General features: G+C 37.8%; 1 protein-coding gene across 3 annotated transcripts in view; it reads left to right on the top strand.

Moving 5' to 3' along the window:
* LOC127803552 (uncharacterized) overlaps positions 1-16380 on the top strand; it is a 29998-nt gene that overhangs the window by 3882 nt on the left and 9736 nt on the right. For all 3 annotated transcript variants that reach the window (XM_052339853.1, XM_052339851.1, XM_052339852.1), the window contains exons 3-7: positions 3277-3378; positions 4604-4649; positions 10854-10929; positions 12794-13157; positions 14428-14674. In XM_052339853.1, coding sequence (XP_052195813.1) covers positions 3277-3378; positions 4604-4649; positions 10854-10929; positions 12794-13157; positions 14428-14674 — 835 coding nt within the window. The remainder of the gene's footprint in view (positions 1-3276; positions 3379-4603; positions 4650-10853; positions 10930-12793; positions 13158-14427; positions 14675-16380) is intronic.

The raw sequence follows: 16380 nt of genomic DNA, 5'->3' as shown, positions 1-16380 counted from the left end.
TGATGAACAACTGATTGGATCGAAGGACCTCTAGGGTAGTTTTCAGGTGCTTTAAATGCTAGTCAAGGGAGGGACTATACACAAGAATATCATCAAAGAAGACTAGTATAAACTTTCTCAAATATGGTTCAAAAATTTGGTTCATAAAAGACTGAAAAGTGGCTGGGACATTAGTGAGCCCAAAGGGCATCACCAAGAACTCGAAGTGCCCATGATGGATCCTAAAAGCAGTTTTATGGGTATCTTCAGGCTTCATTTTGATCTGATGGTAATCGGATCGAAGATCCAGCTTGGAAAAAATGGTTGCATTGTGTAGTTCATCCATGAGATCTTCTATTAGGGGTATTGGGAACTTGTCTTTTATGGTTATGGTGTTTAATTGGCGGTAATTCACACAAAAGCGCCCGGTCCCATCTTTCTTTTTAACTAAGAGTACTGGTGAGGCGAATGGGTTATGGTTGGGCTTATGAAGGACTGGTTCAACATTTCCCTAACCATTTTTTCGATTTCTGATTTTTGGGTTGGCGAATATCTATAGGCCCTGATGTTTATGGGTTCGAAATTTGGCTTGAGATTGATGGAATGGTCCAGGTTGCGGGAAGGTGGTAGGGTGTTGGGCTCAGCAAATAGGTCCCCAAATTCAATAAGTAGTTCATCAATAAGGTGTTGAGAGTGTACCTGGTCAATTCTTTCGTGTGGGCTGCAGGTAACTACGTTTAGTTCACCCATCGCTAGCTTTTCCCATCCTTCGTCCGCAGCTACCATTGAGAATAATTGAGCTAGCATGCTCCAGTTATTCTTGAAGGCTTTATGCAGCATCTTCCCAGTTATTAGCTTGCATGTCCCAATCTCTCTTCCTCCTTTTAATGTCATCCTCTTTCCTCCTTTATCAAAGGAGACTTCCATCCTATTGAAGTCGAAACTTATGGGGCTCACCCCTTTCATTCAATCAACCCCAAGCACCATGTCACAGCCCCCCAATTGCAATAGCCTAAGATTAGCTTCGAACCCCTCTCCTTGCATCTCCCACTTAAACCCATAGCAAGCCGAATTGCTCAGCATCTTGCCCCCATCCACTATTGTCACACTAAGGGGCTGGATATTAGAGAGCGGGCACTTCATCTTTCTAGCGGTTTCCCCATCTAGGAAGCTATGGGTGCTTTCGCTATCTATTAAGACCAGCAAGCCTTTGTCCTTCACTCTCCCTTCCACCTTGATTATCTTATTGTCGGTCACTCCCTTCAGTGCATGGAATGATATCTCTCCATTATTCTCATTCCCAGACTCCTCATCTTCTTCACTTCTATCTCCTTCCTCTTTTTCCAATGTTTATGAATTGCCCTCTAAAAGGAGAAGTTGGCGCTTACATTGATACCCTAGAAAATACTTGTCTCCGCACCTGAAGCACAGGCCGGGCTGTCTCCGTTGGTCATTGTGCCTAACACTTGGCTGGGGCATCGTCGGGGGCCTAATTCCAGTATTGCCCCCTGCCCACTCGTGGCCTACTCCTCTCCCGCTTTGGTGGGAGGGCACTGTTGTCATAGCTTTAGTTTGTTGCCTCTGTTTTTTCATCAATGCCTCCACTACCATCTCTTGTAACCTGGCACTCTCCATTGCTTGTTCCACCGTTCGAGGTCGGATCATCTTAACCATTGGTCTTAAATCGTTGCTAAGACCACTCAAAAAACTAGACACAAAGTATGCTTCGGACAGGTGCAGGTCTTGACTACTCATGAGAAATCGCAGCTCTTCGAATCTTTTCAAGTAGGTTTTCAGCTCACCCACTTGCTTGAGTTTGTTAAATTCTTCAATAATGTCGGTCATACTTTGTTCCCCAAATCTCTCACATAGCTTCTCGGTGAACTCTCCCCACGTAGGCTGACCCCTCACACTAACTCAACCTTGGTACCATGCATCCACAACATCATCAAAGTAGGCAGTTGTTAAGGCATCTCTCCGGCCCTCTGGTATGTCACACCAATCAAACATTCTTTCACACTTCCACACCCACCAACGGGGGTTGTCACCTTAAAAAACAGGTATCTCCATTCGGGGCATGGGGAAACCTGCTTGTTGGCGATGTCCTTGCTCATCACGTCCCCTATCCTGCATCATTCCTTCCCCCTCGTCCTGACCATTCCCCATATCAGGAGTTACAGGCCTATTCAGACCCCTATTGTGACGTAAGAGAGGTTTCATTCTATCTTGGGGAGGGAAGTCGGGGGCCAAACTGATTGGGTTTTGACATGTAAACATCAACATGAATTGCGGAAGCTAGTTACCCAGTTTTTCCCTCATCTGTGCCATCTCTTCGCACAGTTGAACCAGCATTTTGTCCAGCTTTTGATCGAGCGTCATGATCGGCTCGTGGTTACGAGCATTTCCCAGTTTGAGCTGGTCTACTCGTCTCTGGACCTCGGTCGTGGACGAGCTGACCTGTTGCAGTTGAGTCTCCATGTTTTTCATGCGAGTTCCTTCTGCCATGAGCTAGCGACAATCCTGGCCTGGAATCGAACTCTGATACCAATTTGTCACGGTGGACAAAGAGAGTTACCTTGAATTAGTGTGATTCAAGTGCGAACAGAGATAGAGAGAGGGGAAAGAGAAACATAATGGCTAGATAGGGAGGAAAATATGAGAATAGAGAGGGAGTAATGGAGAAAAAGTTCTTAATCATTCAATATCCTCTCTCCATCGGGTGGAGGAGTTAATATACTCACTCGGTGGGGTAGGAATCTCGCCCACTCAAGCGGTTACAACCGATCACCTTTGTCTATTTCCCTAACAGATTCTTTTGTCTTTTCCTCAGGCCTTACACATGGCCTGACACCTAACCGTTTGCTAGCTGGAATGGAAATATACTAACGGAAATGAGCAATTACAACGTAGCAGAAAATTAACTATGCTAAAAACAAAAATTTAAAAGGTAGCAGCAGCAGGTTCGTGACAGCAGCCTGAACCAGGATACATTGCACGCCTCTTGTGTTGGTTTGGTTGTATCTTTTCGTTCTTTTCTTTTGTTAAATTCTGTTCTTGTATTTACAGTTTATATATTTCTGCATTGGTTGATTTCCGGGTGAGGAGTGTTGAGAGAATTGGCAAATAAAGTATTGATTGAGTATCTAAAGAGCTCCTAATCTTAACAAAAACTTTCTTGCTATTTTTTACATGACCTGCAATTATGTTTCCAGTGTTATTGATGTTTTGTGAGTTACAGAAAATAACTTTCATGTCATGTGTTTTCCGTTTCTTATAATTGAAGTTACATTATTGAAGGATGAATTGCTTGGATTGGCTGAAGACTCCCAAGCTGATGTTGTGTTCAGAAATCAATGTCTTAATATGGATCTGCTCTACCGTACGGGTGAAACACAACAGGTGGAACTGCTTGTCCTTAACTTTTTTGTATTCTATATACTAACTTTTTTGTAATCTATATGAGCATTTACATAAATATGTATTTTTCTTAAAAAATTAAAATGAAAGTTACAGCTTGAGATATGTATTTCTGTTGCATGAATAAGATGCTCCTGATTTAACTTGGTAGGGCCTTAGCTTTGGGACCTTGGGGTTGGTTATGTGAATCCAATTCTGCCATTTGCTCTGTTAAAGGATAACTGCCCATACATTGTAGACAATCAGTTTTCTTTGTTCATCACCACTTCCGTTGCTGTTTCCCTCTTTTGGACTTGTGGCATTTCTGATATTCATCTTCCATGCCTTCCTAGTAACTTTGCTGATGATGCAAAGGACTACTCTAGGGCTTGCTGGGAAAGGCCCTCCAATGCTTAATTTAATATTGGAAAGGATGTATGTAAAGCAAGGTAATCCGGTGAACAGTAAACAATGGAACAAGGAAATGTGTAGAGGGAGGGAGGGACTAGGGAATCAATGGGTGGACTAGTGATGACATTAATATTCTATTTGAGAAGATGCACTTTTGCATATTTTTAGCTTCCTCTATTTGAGACCTTATACTAAGTGATACGTTCATGTGATTGTTTGTAGAATGTCTTTGTTTTTTCCATTGAGAAACTGGGTAAGGTGATAAGCTTGACAGCATTCACCTTCCTTTGCTAATGAATGACATTTATGTGGTAACAAGCATACTTTATTATATATTGACAGCATTGTTATACAGATTTAACTATGGCATTTCCTGCTTAAATTTGTTTTACGGGTAATGTTGATCATTGCCCTAAGGGCAATGGTTAAGCTGCAATAAGCGCGCATTCTTTTTAGACAAGGTGCATTTATTGTATTTTGTTTTCAGCATCCAAACAATATGATTGGTTGATGATAAATGCATTGTATTTGGAAATATTTAACCAACCAATTATATTGTTTGAATGCTGAAAACAAGGCACAATAAATGCCCTGTGTCTAAAAATAAGGTGCATTATTGCAACTTAGCCATTGCCCTAAATAGCATTACCTTTGTTTTATAATTTGGTGGTGGAGTTTGTTTATTTGGTAGTATTCTGCAAGCCAAACATGTTGGATTTCTATTCATACCTATGTGGTGTGATATTGAAGACCGTTTGAGATACTTAGTTGTGCATCATAAGGTTATTGTGTATAATTATTTCTTGATCTTTTGCAGGGAATTCTTACATATACCCCTCGCTTAGTTTCAATCGGTTTTCAAGGTACTTGACTGAGTTAAGAGTATTCAGTGCAGTTCAAACATATTCCATTTGTACTACGTCTTTATGTTGTGCTTCTCTTATTGAGCCATATCATTTGCTCTTAAGGTCTATCTGTTCTTTCAGCTCAGCTACATCCTGAACTAAGAATCATGCACGAGGCATTAGGGGCTGAAATCTTGAACCTCCACCTTTTTTGTTTTTTTGCTAGATGAATAGATGAACCTACACCTTCTCTGTTTTTGTCTATAAATTACCCCTTGTTCCTTGTGAAAATATTTATTTGGTTGGCCAATGGTATTGAATCATACTTTTATTGCATAATATCCATCTGAAATTAGGGGCAAGATGGTGGAGTCTTCTGAGAGAGCTGTCAATGAAAATCTTGGACTTTCTGCAGTATTTATTTTCAAATGTATTTTTGATGGAGTTATATGCAATTGCTACTTTAGTTAATGTGTGCATTCCTTTGTACTGCATGAGGGGTGAAGTTTTGTGATGGTGAGGAAATGCCAGGAAGATATAAAAGAACAGTGTAAATCAATAATTTTTCTTGCTAATTTGGTAAACTTGCCTCATTCACACCTACGCTATAGAAGTGAGCAGATTCATGCAATGATTGAGCACTGAAACTGTCCACGAAAATGAGAAGCTCAGGAGATGATGCCACTTTTAGATATCAGCTGTCCCCTAGAGAGGCTTTCATGTTTTGAACTCATCAATTGTCGTGGTGGTGGGGGGTGGGGTGTTAACTAATTTTTTTCCCTTCCTTTTTCCAGTCTTTTTGGTATTTTAGAGGGGAGCTTGATTTGGTTGAATAATAAGAGTCAATAAATCTGTTTAATCTACCAAAAAAAGGCCATAAACCCAATTCAAAAGATGTTTTACTATGTTATTACAGAATAAAGAAATGTAGATGGTTCAGCAATGAGGATTCTCTAATGTATGATGTAGTTGCAGGAATAATTTTGTCCTTGGTATGCCCCCTTAAGGTGGTTGTTCCTCTATACATACCCTCACTTATCAAAAAGAAAAAAAAAAAAAAAAAAGCCACTGCCTCTTATTGGAGTTTATTGAAACTGCACTCACCCAGGAAATTTTCAAAGAAAGATAAATACTCAGATTTTATTTTCAGATCAAAGTGATGAGAATAAAGTAAATGTAAGTTCATAACAATTTCTTTACCCTAACAAATTCTTGAGTCCTCTCAACATTTACCACATCAAGCACAAAAAAGCTGCTCTCCTGTCCTCTTACAGTCTCTTGTAATGGTACTCATTATCCAACTTTCATGCATTTTAATTAAGTGCAAGTTGACATTATCCCGTATACACCAAATTAGAGAATAGCATGCTTCGATTAGTCTGTAACAATATTACAATTTATAGCAAATTATTTATTGTTCCTTTGCTGTGCTGCACAGTGTTCTAAAAGGCGTTAGGCGCTAGTCGGGCACCAGGCTGGGGCCTAGTGCCAGGCTGGGGCCTAGCGCCTAGGCGGGGCCTAGGAAAACTGTTATTTTTTTTTTTGTTTTTTAAATTTTGTGATGTAATTTGATATTATTTTCAATTAAATCAAAGTTGAAAAGCATTAATAATGCAACACAAACCAATAATACAACAATAATGGAATGACAAGTGAAATATAGAATTAAGCATGAGAAAACAAATTGTTGTAGATCAGTTCTAGGTTCAATAAGACAAAAGCAACAATAATGCAACATAAACCATACTTGAAGAATTTAAGTATCTAACTATCTAATTAGACTTCTCCCTCTCCATATTCTTCTAATACATGATCTTCATCAGACTCAAAATCAAATTCATTGAGCTCTTGCTCATCTTCTTTTTCTTTTGATTGGAAATCATCTTCATGAAGCTCTCTCATCCTAGAACTTCTTTGAGGTTGAAGCATCTCGTCTGCTCCAGATGCTTCACCAACCACTTCCCAAGTAAGCCCCGTACCAGGATCAATTTCTTCATCATCTCCTCCTTCAATAATCCATCCTTGTGCATTGCTGGCATAACTAGCAAGTAGCACATCAACATTCCTTTCCTTCTCCCTGTTTTGCTTTTTCATCAGTTTTGCATTAAATTGGACATAGACAAGATTGTTCAATCGATGCACATCCAGTCTATTTCTTTTCTTCGTATGTATCTACATAAATAAAATAAAGGTAATATCACTTTAAGTCTTTAAATGATAGGAATAATGAAATTAAAGTATTAAAAACGTTTTAAAGTATACAGTAACCCCTTCAAAAGTGCTCCAATTTCTTTCACAACCAGACGAACTATTGGTTAATGAGAGGATCCTTATCGCCATTCATTGCAAGTTTGGAGTGTGATTTCCATAAGTTATCCACCATTTAACTACATAGGTCAAACACGTATAAAGTAAATAAACTTATACACAATAGAAACTAAGAAAATGATTAAATAAATTTTATACCTGGATTATAATTGTCATCATTTTCTGCACATCCTTGAGTTGCCCACGATTTTCCAAAAGTTCCTTCTTTATGAGTATATTTTGGCAACTCAATATTTACAACCTGACCTTGCAATTCACCATTGGCATCATAAAACATCTCCACACAGTTAAAAAATCCATCCATGACTTCATGATCAAGTTTTATACCCATATCCTTAAAAAAGTAATAGGGATTCAAAAGGTAAGCCACAAAATGTAGTGGACTATCTAGCCTATCTTTCACCCTTGCTTCAATAATCTGTATAATAGGCTGATAGTTCTTCTCAATATTATTTAGGGCCTCCTTAATAGCTTCCTTTGCATGCTTAATCTCTCCATATAAAAAGCCCATAGAAGGCTTTTTATCTGCATCAACAATTCGAAGCACCTTCACCAAAGGAGCAAAAACCTTAAGGCATAAATTCACACCATTCCAAAAAGTAATGCTCATCACAGTAGCATATGTTGCTTTCTCTTTAACAGTCTTTGACCATTTGCACTCATCCCATTTAGAGCTAGTAAACATTGTCCTTATTTGAGTTTTTTTCTCCATCAAACTTTGCAAAGTAAGGAAAGAAGAAGCGAATCTAGGGACTCTCGGTCTCATAATATCCCTCTTCTTTGTAAATGATCTCATTAAGGATAAGGTCTTATGGTGTGCATAAATGAAGATTGTCAAACTCTTGGCCTGATCAATGACTTTTTTAAACTTCGGTAGTTTTCCAATACTTTCCAGCATCAAATTGATAGTGTGAGTAGCACATGATGTCCAAAAGATATTTGGCCTCTTCAACTTCAATAATTTTGCCATTCCCATATTGTTGGCAGCATTGTCTGTTACTACTTGGATGACATTTTGTGGGCCAACTTGCTCAATGCACTTGTCCACATATTCAAAAATGAGTTCACTTGTATGTGCTTCGTCTGAAGACTCTCTGGAAGACAAAAAAACAGTATCTGCATTAGAATTAACACATAGGTTCATGATGCTCCTCCTTTTTCTGTCTGTCTAAGCATCTGTCATAATGGAGCATCCATTTTGTGCCCACTCTTCTTCATGCTTCTTTAGTAATTCTTTAGTTCTATCCACTTCTTCCTTTAACAACAGTTCTCTCAACTAGTATTGACTGGGAGGTTTGAAGCCCGGGCCAAACTGACCAACCGCCTCAACAAACAATTTGAAGTTATCATGATCTATAGCATTGAAAGGAATACCAGCTTCATACACCCATCTAGCACAATACTCACGAACAGTCCGTGTTCTTTCTTTAAAGAGTGCTTCATTGATATTTTGTTGCCTTTTTGTCAAACAAGTTTCAAGACTGATGGAGGTTGCAAACTTATCCATAGGGCTAAGAGTATGAGGCGTTTTTTTACTACCTAACTCTTTCAATTCATCTTCATCATCCCCCACTTCAGAATTATTATTAGAAGATCTCATCAAATCTTCCTCCTTCTTCTTATTTTTCTTCTTACTCTTTGCCTCGGCAATAGCATTCTTGTATTTGGTTTTATCATCCGGAGAAGATTTTGGATATGTAGAAACATTTCCGAAAATATGACCTATGTGTTCTTTTATTCTGTAAACTCCGCCAGACATAACTTTACCACACAACTTACATTTAACTTTATCCATATTCTTCGGATCAATTAACATTCCATACTCCTATCCAATATCATTGGACTTCCTTCTACAAACCGAAGCTGCATCAAACGATGCTCCCTTACTTCGAGTCCCATCCGACATTTTTAATTTAATTGAAGAAACTTGCAATAGAAACCTATATATAATCAATAACCTCACTTAATATTCAAAATAACAATAACATATCATGGCTGTAAAATAATCAAATGATTCAAATTAAGACAATAAAATAGCAAAATAATTTATGTTTTACAATATAATAAAAACAGAAATATAATCAATACTATAAGCAAACAACGGATTTTTTGGAAATATTATAGAATATATATAATTAATAATAAAAACTAAATATGAATCTAATAATTATATATAAATAGAAAAGAAAAATGAAATAAAATAAAAAATAAAAAACATAAAAAAGAAACCAGAAACCAAAACGCAGCAAACGCAATAACCAGAGAGAGAGAGAGAGAGAGAGGGGTTACGAGTTGATGGAGATGGAGCTCGACGGCGAGGACAGGGGCGGCGGTGACAACGCTGAGGCAACGAGGACGAGGAGGACGCGACGGATAAGAGGCGGTGACGATGAAGCTTAGTGGCGAGGATGGAGTTGGACGCAGCGACAGCGGTGAGCTATTGGGGGGCCGATGAAGCTTGGCGGCGTTGAGGCAACAGCGTTGAGGTGAGAAGAGAGTGAAGAGGGGGAGACGCTGACATGTCTGATTTAATGATTTAGCAAAAAAAGCCCTAAAAAGATGATATTTAAAGCCAACGAGGCGGCGCCCAAGCCGGTCGATTACTCGGGCCGGTGCCTAGGAGGCTTGACTAGGGCAATTTCGGGGCGGCCAGCGGCCGCCTAACGCTTAGGCGGCGCCTAGCCCGATTTTTAGAACATTGGTGCTGCATAGTAACATCAATTGGTAACAAAGCAAACCCCTCCTGCCCAAATTAGCACCAGAGAGCATTGAGTTCAAATCTACTATCCATAACAATTCATCAAGGCACTCTGAGCTTCCAAATGCTTCTCTATTGAAATGAATCTCAGCTCCTGGTTCACCATAAATAAATAAATAATAAAAGTATTTCACTAAAAACTTTGCATAATATCTTGGCTCTTCTCTCATCCTTCATATTCCCCAAAATCTTTAGCCTATGGAGAAACTAAAGAAAGGATTGGACCTCCAATTTTCTGCCACTGTACTTTGGGGCTGGTATAGGTAAATTTTACAGCAGTAGTATCCAATTCTGGACATTGCCATTCCAAATGAATTTGGTGCACTAAATCTGACCCTTGCTCTTGTTCCTGGTAACAAGTTTGATGGCCACTATATCTAATATCTCCCAACAATTTTGTAGTTAACTCGTCAAAGGCTGACCTTGTCAGAGCCTTTATTTTTTCATAGATATGCTTCCCTCTGCATTAAACTTTATTCCATCTTTGTCCAAATGCTACTGGCTTTGTTTACACATCTATGTAGCCACTTATTGGTTAAAGCAAGATAAAATTTGCAAGCCTCCTTCTCTTATTGGATTCAACTACGTTGTACTTTAATTCATCTTCAAGTCCTATGCACAAGAAATTCCTTGCATTTGTTGCAGTTACTCAACCATTTAAATTATAGCAGTAAGGAGGGACATTATTCACATTTCTGGGGTGCGGTAATGTTTTTATATTTGTTAATCAGATCCAATCACATGTATAACTCAATGTTCTAGAAGTTTGAGTATTTAAAGTTAAAAGCAAATGAGACAGGGAGTTTTTAAAGTATTTTTGGGATTTCCTTGGGCTTTAGATGGAGAGTTGTGGTGGGTGCAAAAGTGTAATTATAATCATATTTCTGTTTGATATATTGTGAAATGAATGAGATCAGGGATTTTTTTTTTTTTTTGGGGGGGGGGGGGGGTGAAATTTCCTTTTGATTTGCTCTACCTATTACTTTTTTTTTTTAGTAGATGGTACTCAGACTCAGTTATGGTTGAAAACCTTATTGAGAGTATGTCTCTTATCATGTCCTAACTCTTGTAGCAGATTGCAGTATTAACTAAGCTTTTCTTGGTGCTACATATTATCTAACTCTTTGACTTTACAGGATCCCTTGGGTCTATGAGTTCACGTGGTACATTGTACAATGAGAAACAACCTGCACCATCAGATGTTGTCACTTGGTAAGAAGTTGATTTTCTTTTTCCATGTTTTTTATTGGGCTTCTGGAATTACATATCATGTGGCCTTTTAATCTATAATATGAATAAAGAAAATTCGTATTTCTGATTTTAAATATTGGTAGTTGTAAGCAGTTGATGCCTATTTTGACAGACACCTGCAATATGACTATTATTGAGGTAGCATCCTAAAGAGTTTTGCTGGACTTGGTTATGCAAATTTCTCATATAAAAATACTGATTGCTTCCTGCCATTCATTAACCGCCTTGCTTTCCTCTCAATGTATAAATTTTTTGATGAAGAGCATGCCAGAAGCAAATGTTTGTATTTCAAAATTAGTTTCTTACCATTCTGAATTATATATACATGTTTTGGTTGAGTTTGAAAAATTTTGTCATAGAATCTGCAATTATTGAGTGCTGGTCTGCATGCTGCATCTCAACATTCACATTCACATGCACATGCATGTGTGAGTAGGTTCAAGGTTCAGCTTTGAACTAACTAATGTTTTATGCATTATGTTGACATAATTTCAGAGTATAAAATGTTTCGTGCTATACATGTCTACTAGTTCTGAAACAAACTACTGGTGTTGATTGTACGCATGTAATTGTATGCTTCTATTTGTGCTTGCAAAATTTCTACTTCTGAGATTTGACATTATCCAATGGTGCTGCTTCTTATAGCCTGGAGTCCAGATTACATTTGTTAAAACATGAAATAATGCTAACAAAGTTTTTATGCGGGCCTTAAGTGGAATAAGGCAAAACAGTTTTGGCAAAAGTTAACTAGTTTTCTTGTATGTATAGGAAGAATATGCTATGAGTTCTTCTAGAAAGAAACTGAGTTTTATTTAACTTTCTTAGATGCTGGCAGTAGTCTTGACTGAAACATAAGAGTCTGCCCTTCTTTCAAGTAGGCCACTTTCTCAGTGTGACTTAAAAGTAATGTGTTTATGTAGTGAATACTTTTAAGTCTATTGATTGATTAGATAGAGAATAGGAGTGGGTTTTCTTAGTCTTCAACTAAAGTTGTCTCTAACATCCAAGAGTCGAAGTCCCAAGCAGTAAAGAAATGGTTTACAATAGTGAAACAAAAAGAACATCAATCACAAGCCTTAATCCCACCAGGTGGGGTTGCCTACATGAATTCTAGACATCCAATCATCTTTATCTATGGCCATATCATTTGTAAAACCATTATATTTTATGTCATGTTTAACGCATTTGTAGCAAGATTACACAAACATCATGTTGGAAATGATCAACCACTTGAAGCACCACCATTGGATAATATGTAACAGGCCCTGATGCATCAAAATCAGCCAATTCCTTTTTTCTGTGGTTTCTCACTAGCTGTTGATGAGTATGGATGATTGGTGGAAATTTTAGTGGAATACTCATGGTCAGTTTATTCCTTCATCAGCATTCATCTCCAACAATCTCCTGTAAACAATCATCAGTGTGGGAATTAAAGGTGATCATAATTTGTTAAGAAAGAAGATGTATAGGTCATTATCAAGTCAACCATATAGACTTTTTTAAGGAATGGCAATTGCTTCTTGGGATGGTTCTTTAGATCAGACATTTTTCAATAAAGAGTCATGAGACAATATAGAAGTTCATCTGTTGTTTACCATCTATTTTGAAACACAAGTGGGTGTATCTCTTGTCATCCTTATGTACAACATTTAGACAAGGAAATGGGTAAGTTACTATTTTCCAAGATTATAGTTGGCTTCAAATTTACCTGGGAAATGTAGAAGTTTTTATGATTCTGATTTAACCTTAGTTGCATATCTGGTAATGTTCTCTATTTCTTCTGATGTGGCATTTAGATGATTTGAGTGTCCTGACCAATATGCAGGAGTGGTAATCTCTCAAGTCAAGTATCTGAGCCTCAAAAGAAAAACTTGTTTTTGCAAAGTTTGTACAAAGAGGAGGAGAAATTCCATATGATGAATGGAAACACCAGTGTTAGACACGATATTCATAGCGACATTTCGGACAAGGACATAGTCGAATGCCTAGAAAATGAGGTTCAATATTGGACAGACTTTTCAAAAGTCCACTATCATCCCCGGAGTCTTTATGAATTGAGTGGATTGTGGGTTGATGTTCAACAATTCAACAATTTTGGGATTGGAAGAGATGCATTCTCTGACAGTCTTAGAGGAGAAGAAATGAATGAGAGCCTTCGCTTTTTCATAGAAGAGTGTGACCATATTCAGGTACTTTATGAGTATAGCCTCTTGACTTTTCACATCGCACTGCCGTGGCAACTCTTAGGTTTGCTATATTCTTGATCTTTTTGTTATTTTTTGATTTTTTTTTTAATTTTTGATTTTGGTTGAAATGAACTATGTACAACGGCAAGAAGTACCAGTATGATATAATTTTTTTCTTGGTAATATTGATTAATCATTCTTGTATGTTGCCTGATGTTTATAATTGCTGTAACATCTTTATTTCCTGTCCCGTTGACAGAAATGTGAGCCTGACACTGATTTCTTGTGCCCAATAGTGGTGCTTATCGCCGTGCTAGGTGCTAATTCTAATAAATAAGCCAATAGTATCTGCAAATAGTGTTTCTTTCCTTGTGCACATGTAGTTGCATAATACATAACTGAATCCAAGAAATTAATGCATCCTTATTTAATTGTCTGCATATCAAAGCATTGTTCAAGTGGATTTAAAAAGGAGGCCAAAAGAAGAATACTTGTATGAATTTCAGGTTTCTTTTGCAGTTGTTTTAGTTTCCCTTGGTAAGGAGGTGTTTTGAACTTTCATGCCAAACCTCCAGAGGAGGTGGTTTGAGATTCAGCTTTATATGTGCATGCCCCATAAGAATATATGCATTACAGGTACTCAACTTGGTATTTGTCGAAGTGTGGCAGCACACAACACCTAGGTTATGGGGTGCTGGTTTTTCCAAGTAAGCTTTTATCTGATATCTAAGGGCTTTTCCAGTTTAAGTTACTGACATGATTTCAGATAGACAATCTGCCTGATCTCGGTTTTTAATTCCATTATTACTATGCTTAATCTAACTGGAGTATTAGTCCTAAAACTTGGAATTGGTGTACACATCTGTTGTCTTTGGTTGGTGTTCACGGTACTTTTATGATGCAATATAGGACTCTGTTACTATGCTGGATTAAGAATATTTGTTAGAATATGCTGTCTAGATGATGTAAAGCTTTTTTCTGGTTGACTCTTATTTCCTTTTGGGTACCAAGCGTAGGGAGTCTGTCATGGTGAACTCTGACTAAAAGCTTTTCATGAATAGATGTTCATGGTTTTTCTTAATGAAAAAAGGTCTTCCTTAATAAAGCCCAATGCTAGTCTTCATTTGCAAAATTTCCCAAAATATTCGAACAGAATTTTGATTCTCAATTCTTTTTAATTCTCTGAAGCCGGGATCATTTTTCATGGATCTTGATTTTGATTTGTTGCTAATTTTCTTTCCTTGGTGCTGAAGCTCTGATATTTCTCTGGCAGGGAATTCAATTTGTTGTTGATGACTCTGGAGGATTCTCTGGTGTTGCTGCAGAATTTTTGGAGAATATTGCAGATGAATACACAAACACTCCAGTGTTGCTCTATTCTGTAAGGGATCCTGGCCAAATAAATCCAAGTAGTCAAAGAAGGACAGTCTGCCAGAATCTTCATGATGCAATTTCGTTTTCAAGGCTATCATCCTTCTGTAAATTGATTGTGCCTGTCGGTTTGCCCTCCCTCTGTAAAAGTAAGTACTACTGACAAAACACATGATGGGGTTCATTTTTAATTTATAAAAGCTATATTAATGTAAAGGTTGCCCAGCATTGGAACAAGCAAATTTTTTGCCTGCTATTACCAAGCACAAGTGCAGAAAACACATTTTCCCCAGGACCGAAAACAACCTAGGTCACTGTGACTTCATAATTTCATGTACATGAAACTTTGATACTCTGCAGTCTGCACTTTAAGTGGGAGCAAGAGATTGGTAACAGAAAAGAAATTGTTACGAAACAATTTATCAACATGACATAATTTCTCCAGAGGCTTTATGAAGATGAAAAGTTCCATCTGTAAGGAGGAACTTAAGGACCTCCATACACCAATCATGAGCGGGCTGAAATAAATCCTGTTTAAGGTTGTTAGGAATAGGGAAAACCTGCACCTTTCCTGCTGCCTTTCCTTTAAAAGAAACTTCAAGTGGTCTGGTTCATTTCTACTAACATTAAACCTTTGCGTCAACTCAGCAAGAGCTTATTATTTGTTGTTCAGGTCAGCTCAGTACTTAAGATTTTCGTCTCTTGGTTTCTGAACATGATATTAGATATTTGATTCTGGAGGTCTTGGGTCCACACTTTGTTTTGCGATTGTTCCATATTCTTTCTCTGTATGGAGCATCTTATGAGGGAGGCTTTCAAGTCAACTACTTGGTTGATTGCCCTACAGGTTAAGCTTTTAGGACACATGTGTAACAAACTCCAAATTATAGGTACCTGGTTAATGGAATGCTTGATATGTGGTATGGGAATGTGGTACACCGCTTTTTTTGAAACATGATACAAGGGGGGGTTAGGCTTCTTCTGTTCACCAAAATGGAACACCTCCAAAACATACAATATATATATTCAAAAACTATTTTTGAGAGCATTTTGGGTCTTGTCTTATTTTATTTCTAACTTGTCTTTCTCTATTTCCTGCTTAATTTTAGGCTTATCCCCTTTCTTCCATAAATTAAAATTTATTTTTTTCCATCATAATAACTTAATATAATAAGTTACGTATTTGGTATTGTTCCACTAAATAACTTTTATGTTTTCTCCATTATAACTAAGCCCACCAAATTCTTTTGGCCCTTAGAAAAGAGAATATGACCAAAACCTTTTACCCTCCCTCTTGCAGTATCCACCTTCCATTCCCGCCCTTCCTTTTTTCTTTTTCCCCTGACATTCTTTTTCTCTTTCAGGCCATTATTCTCCCTTCCCCACTTTTTTTTTTTTTTTTTTCTTTTCCTGCACACTCCATTCTCTCCTCCTACTGACATCTCCCTCCCTCCCTTCTCCCTCTTCACATTTATTGTTACGTTGGGATGTCACCGCGGCTCAAAGACAACACAGCAAGACCCATCACTGTGACATCTCTCTGTACCATTCTTTTTAATCTCGGTCTCCGATCTAGGTGAATTGGAACACATTCCATGGCGTTCGAAGACGCCAAAGCACCACATTCCGGTGCATGGTAACTGGAACATGGTTCATAGGGGGATAGTTGGGCAGGGCAAACCTGGTAACTATGCTCCAAATAGTTGCCATTAATTGTTGAAGGTTATAACTCTTTTCATCTAATGAAGATATATCACATCTGGCATATTTTAAAGTGGATGATTAGGTTTTATAACCCTAAAGAATGTCGCTGGTATAGTCTTGAAGTATTTGCTTATGATGCCCCAATGTTACC

Source organism: Diospyros lotus, chromosome 6 (genome assembly GCF_014633365.1).
Source record: "Diospyros lotus cultivar Yz01 chromosome 6, ASM1463336v1, whole genome shotgun sequence".
In the NCBI taxonomy this organism is placed as follows: Eukaryota; Viridiplantae; Streptophyta; class Magnoliopsida; order Ericales; family Ebenaceae; genus Diospyros; species Diospyros lotus.
The sequence above is the reverse complement of the archived record's forward strand: the minus strand, read 5'-3'. Positions and strand labels throughout refer to the sequence as shown.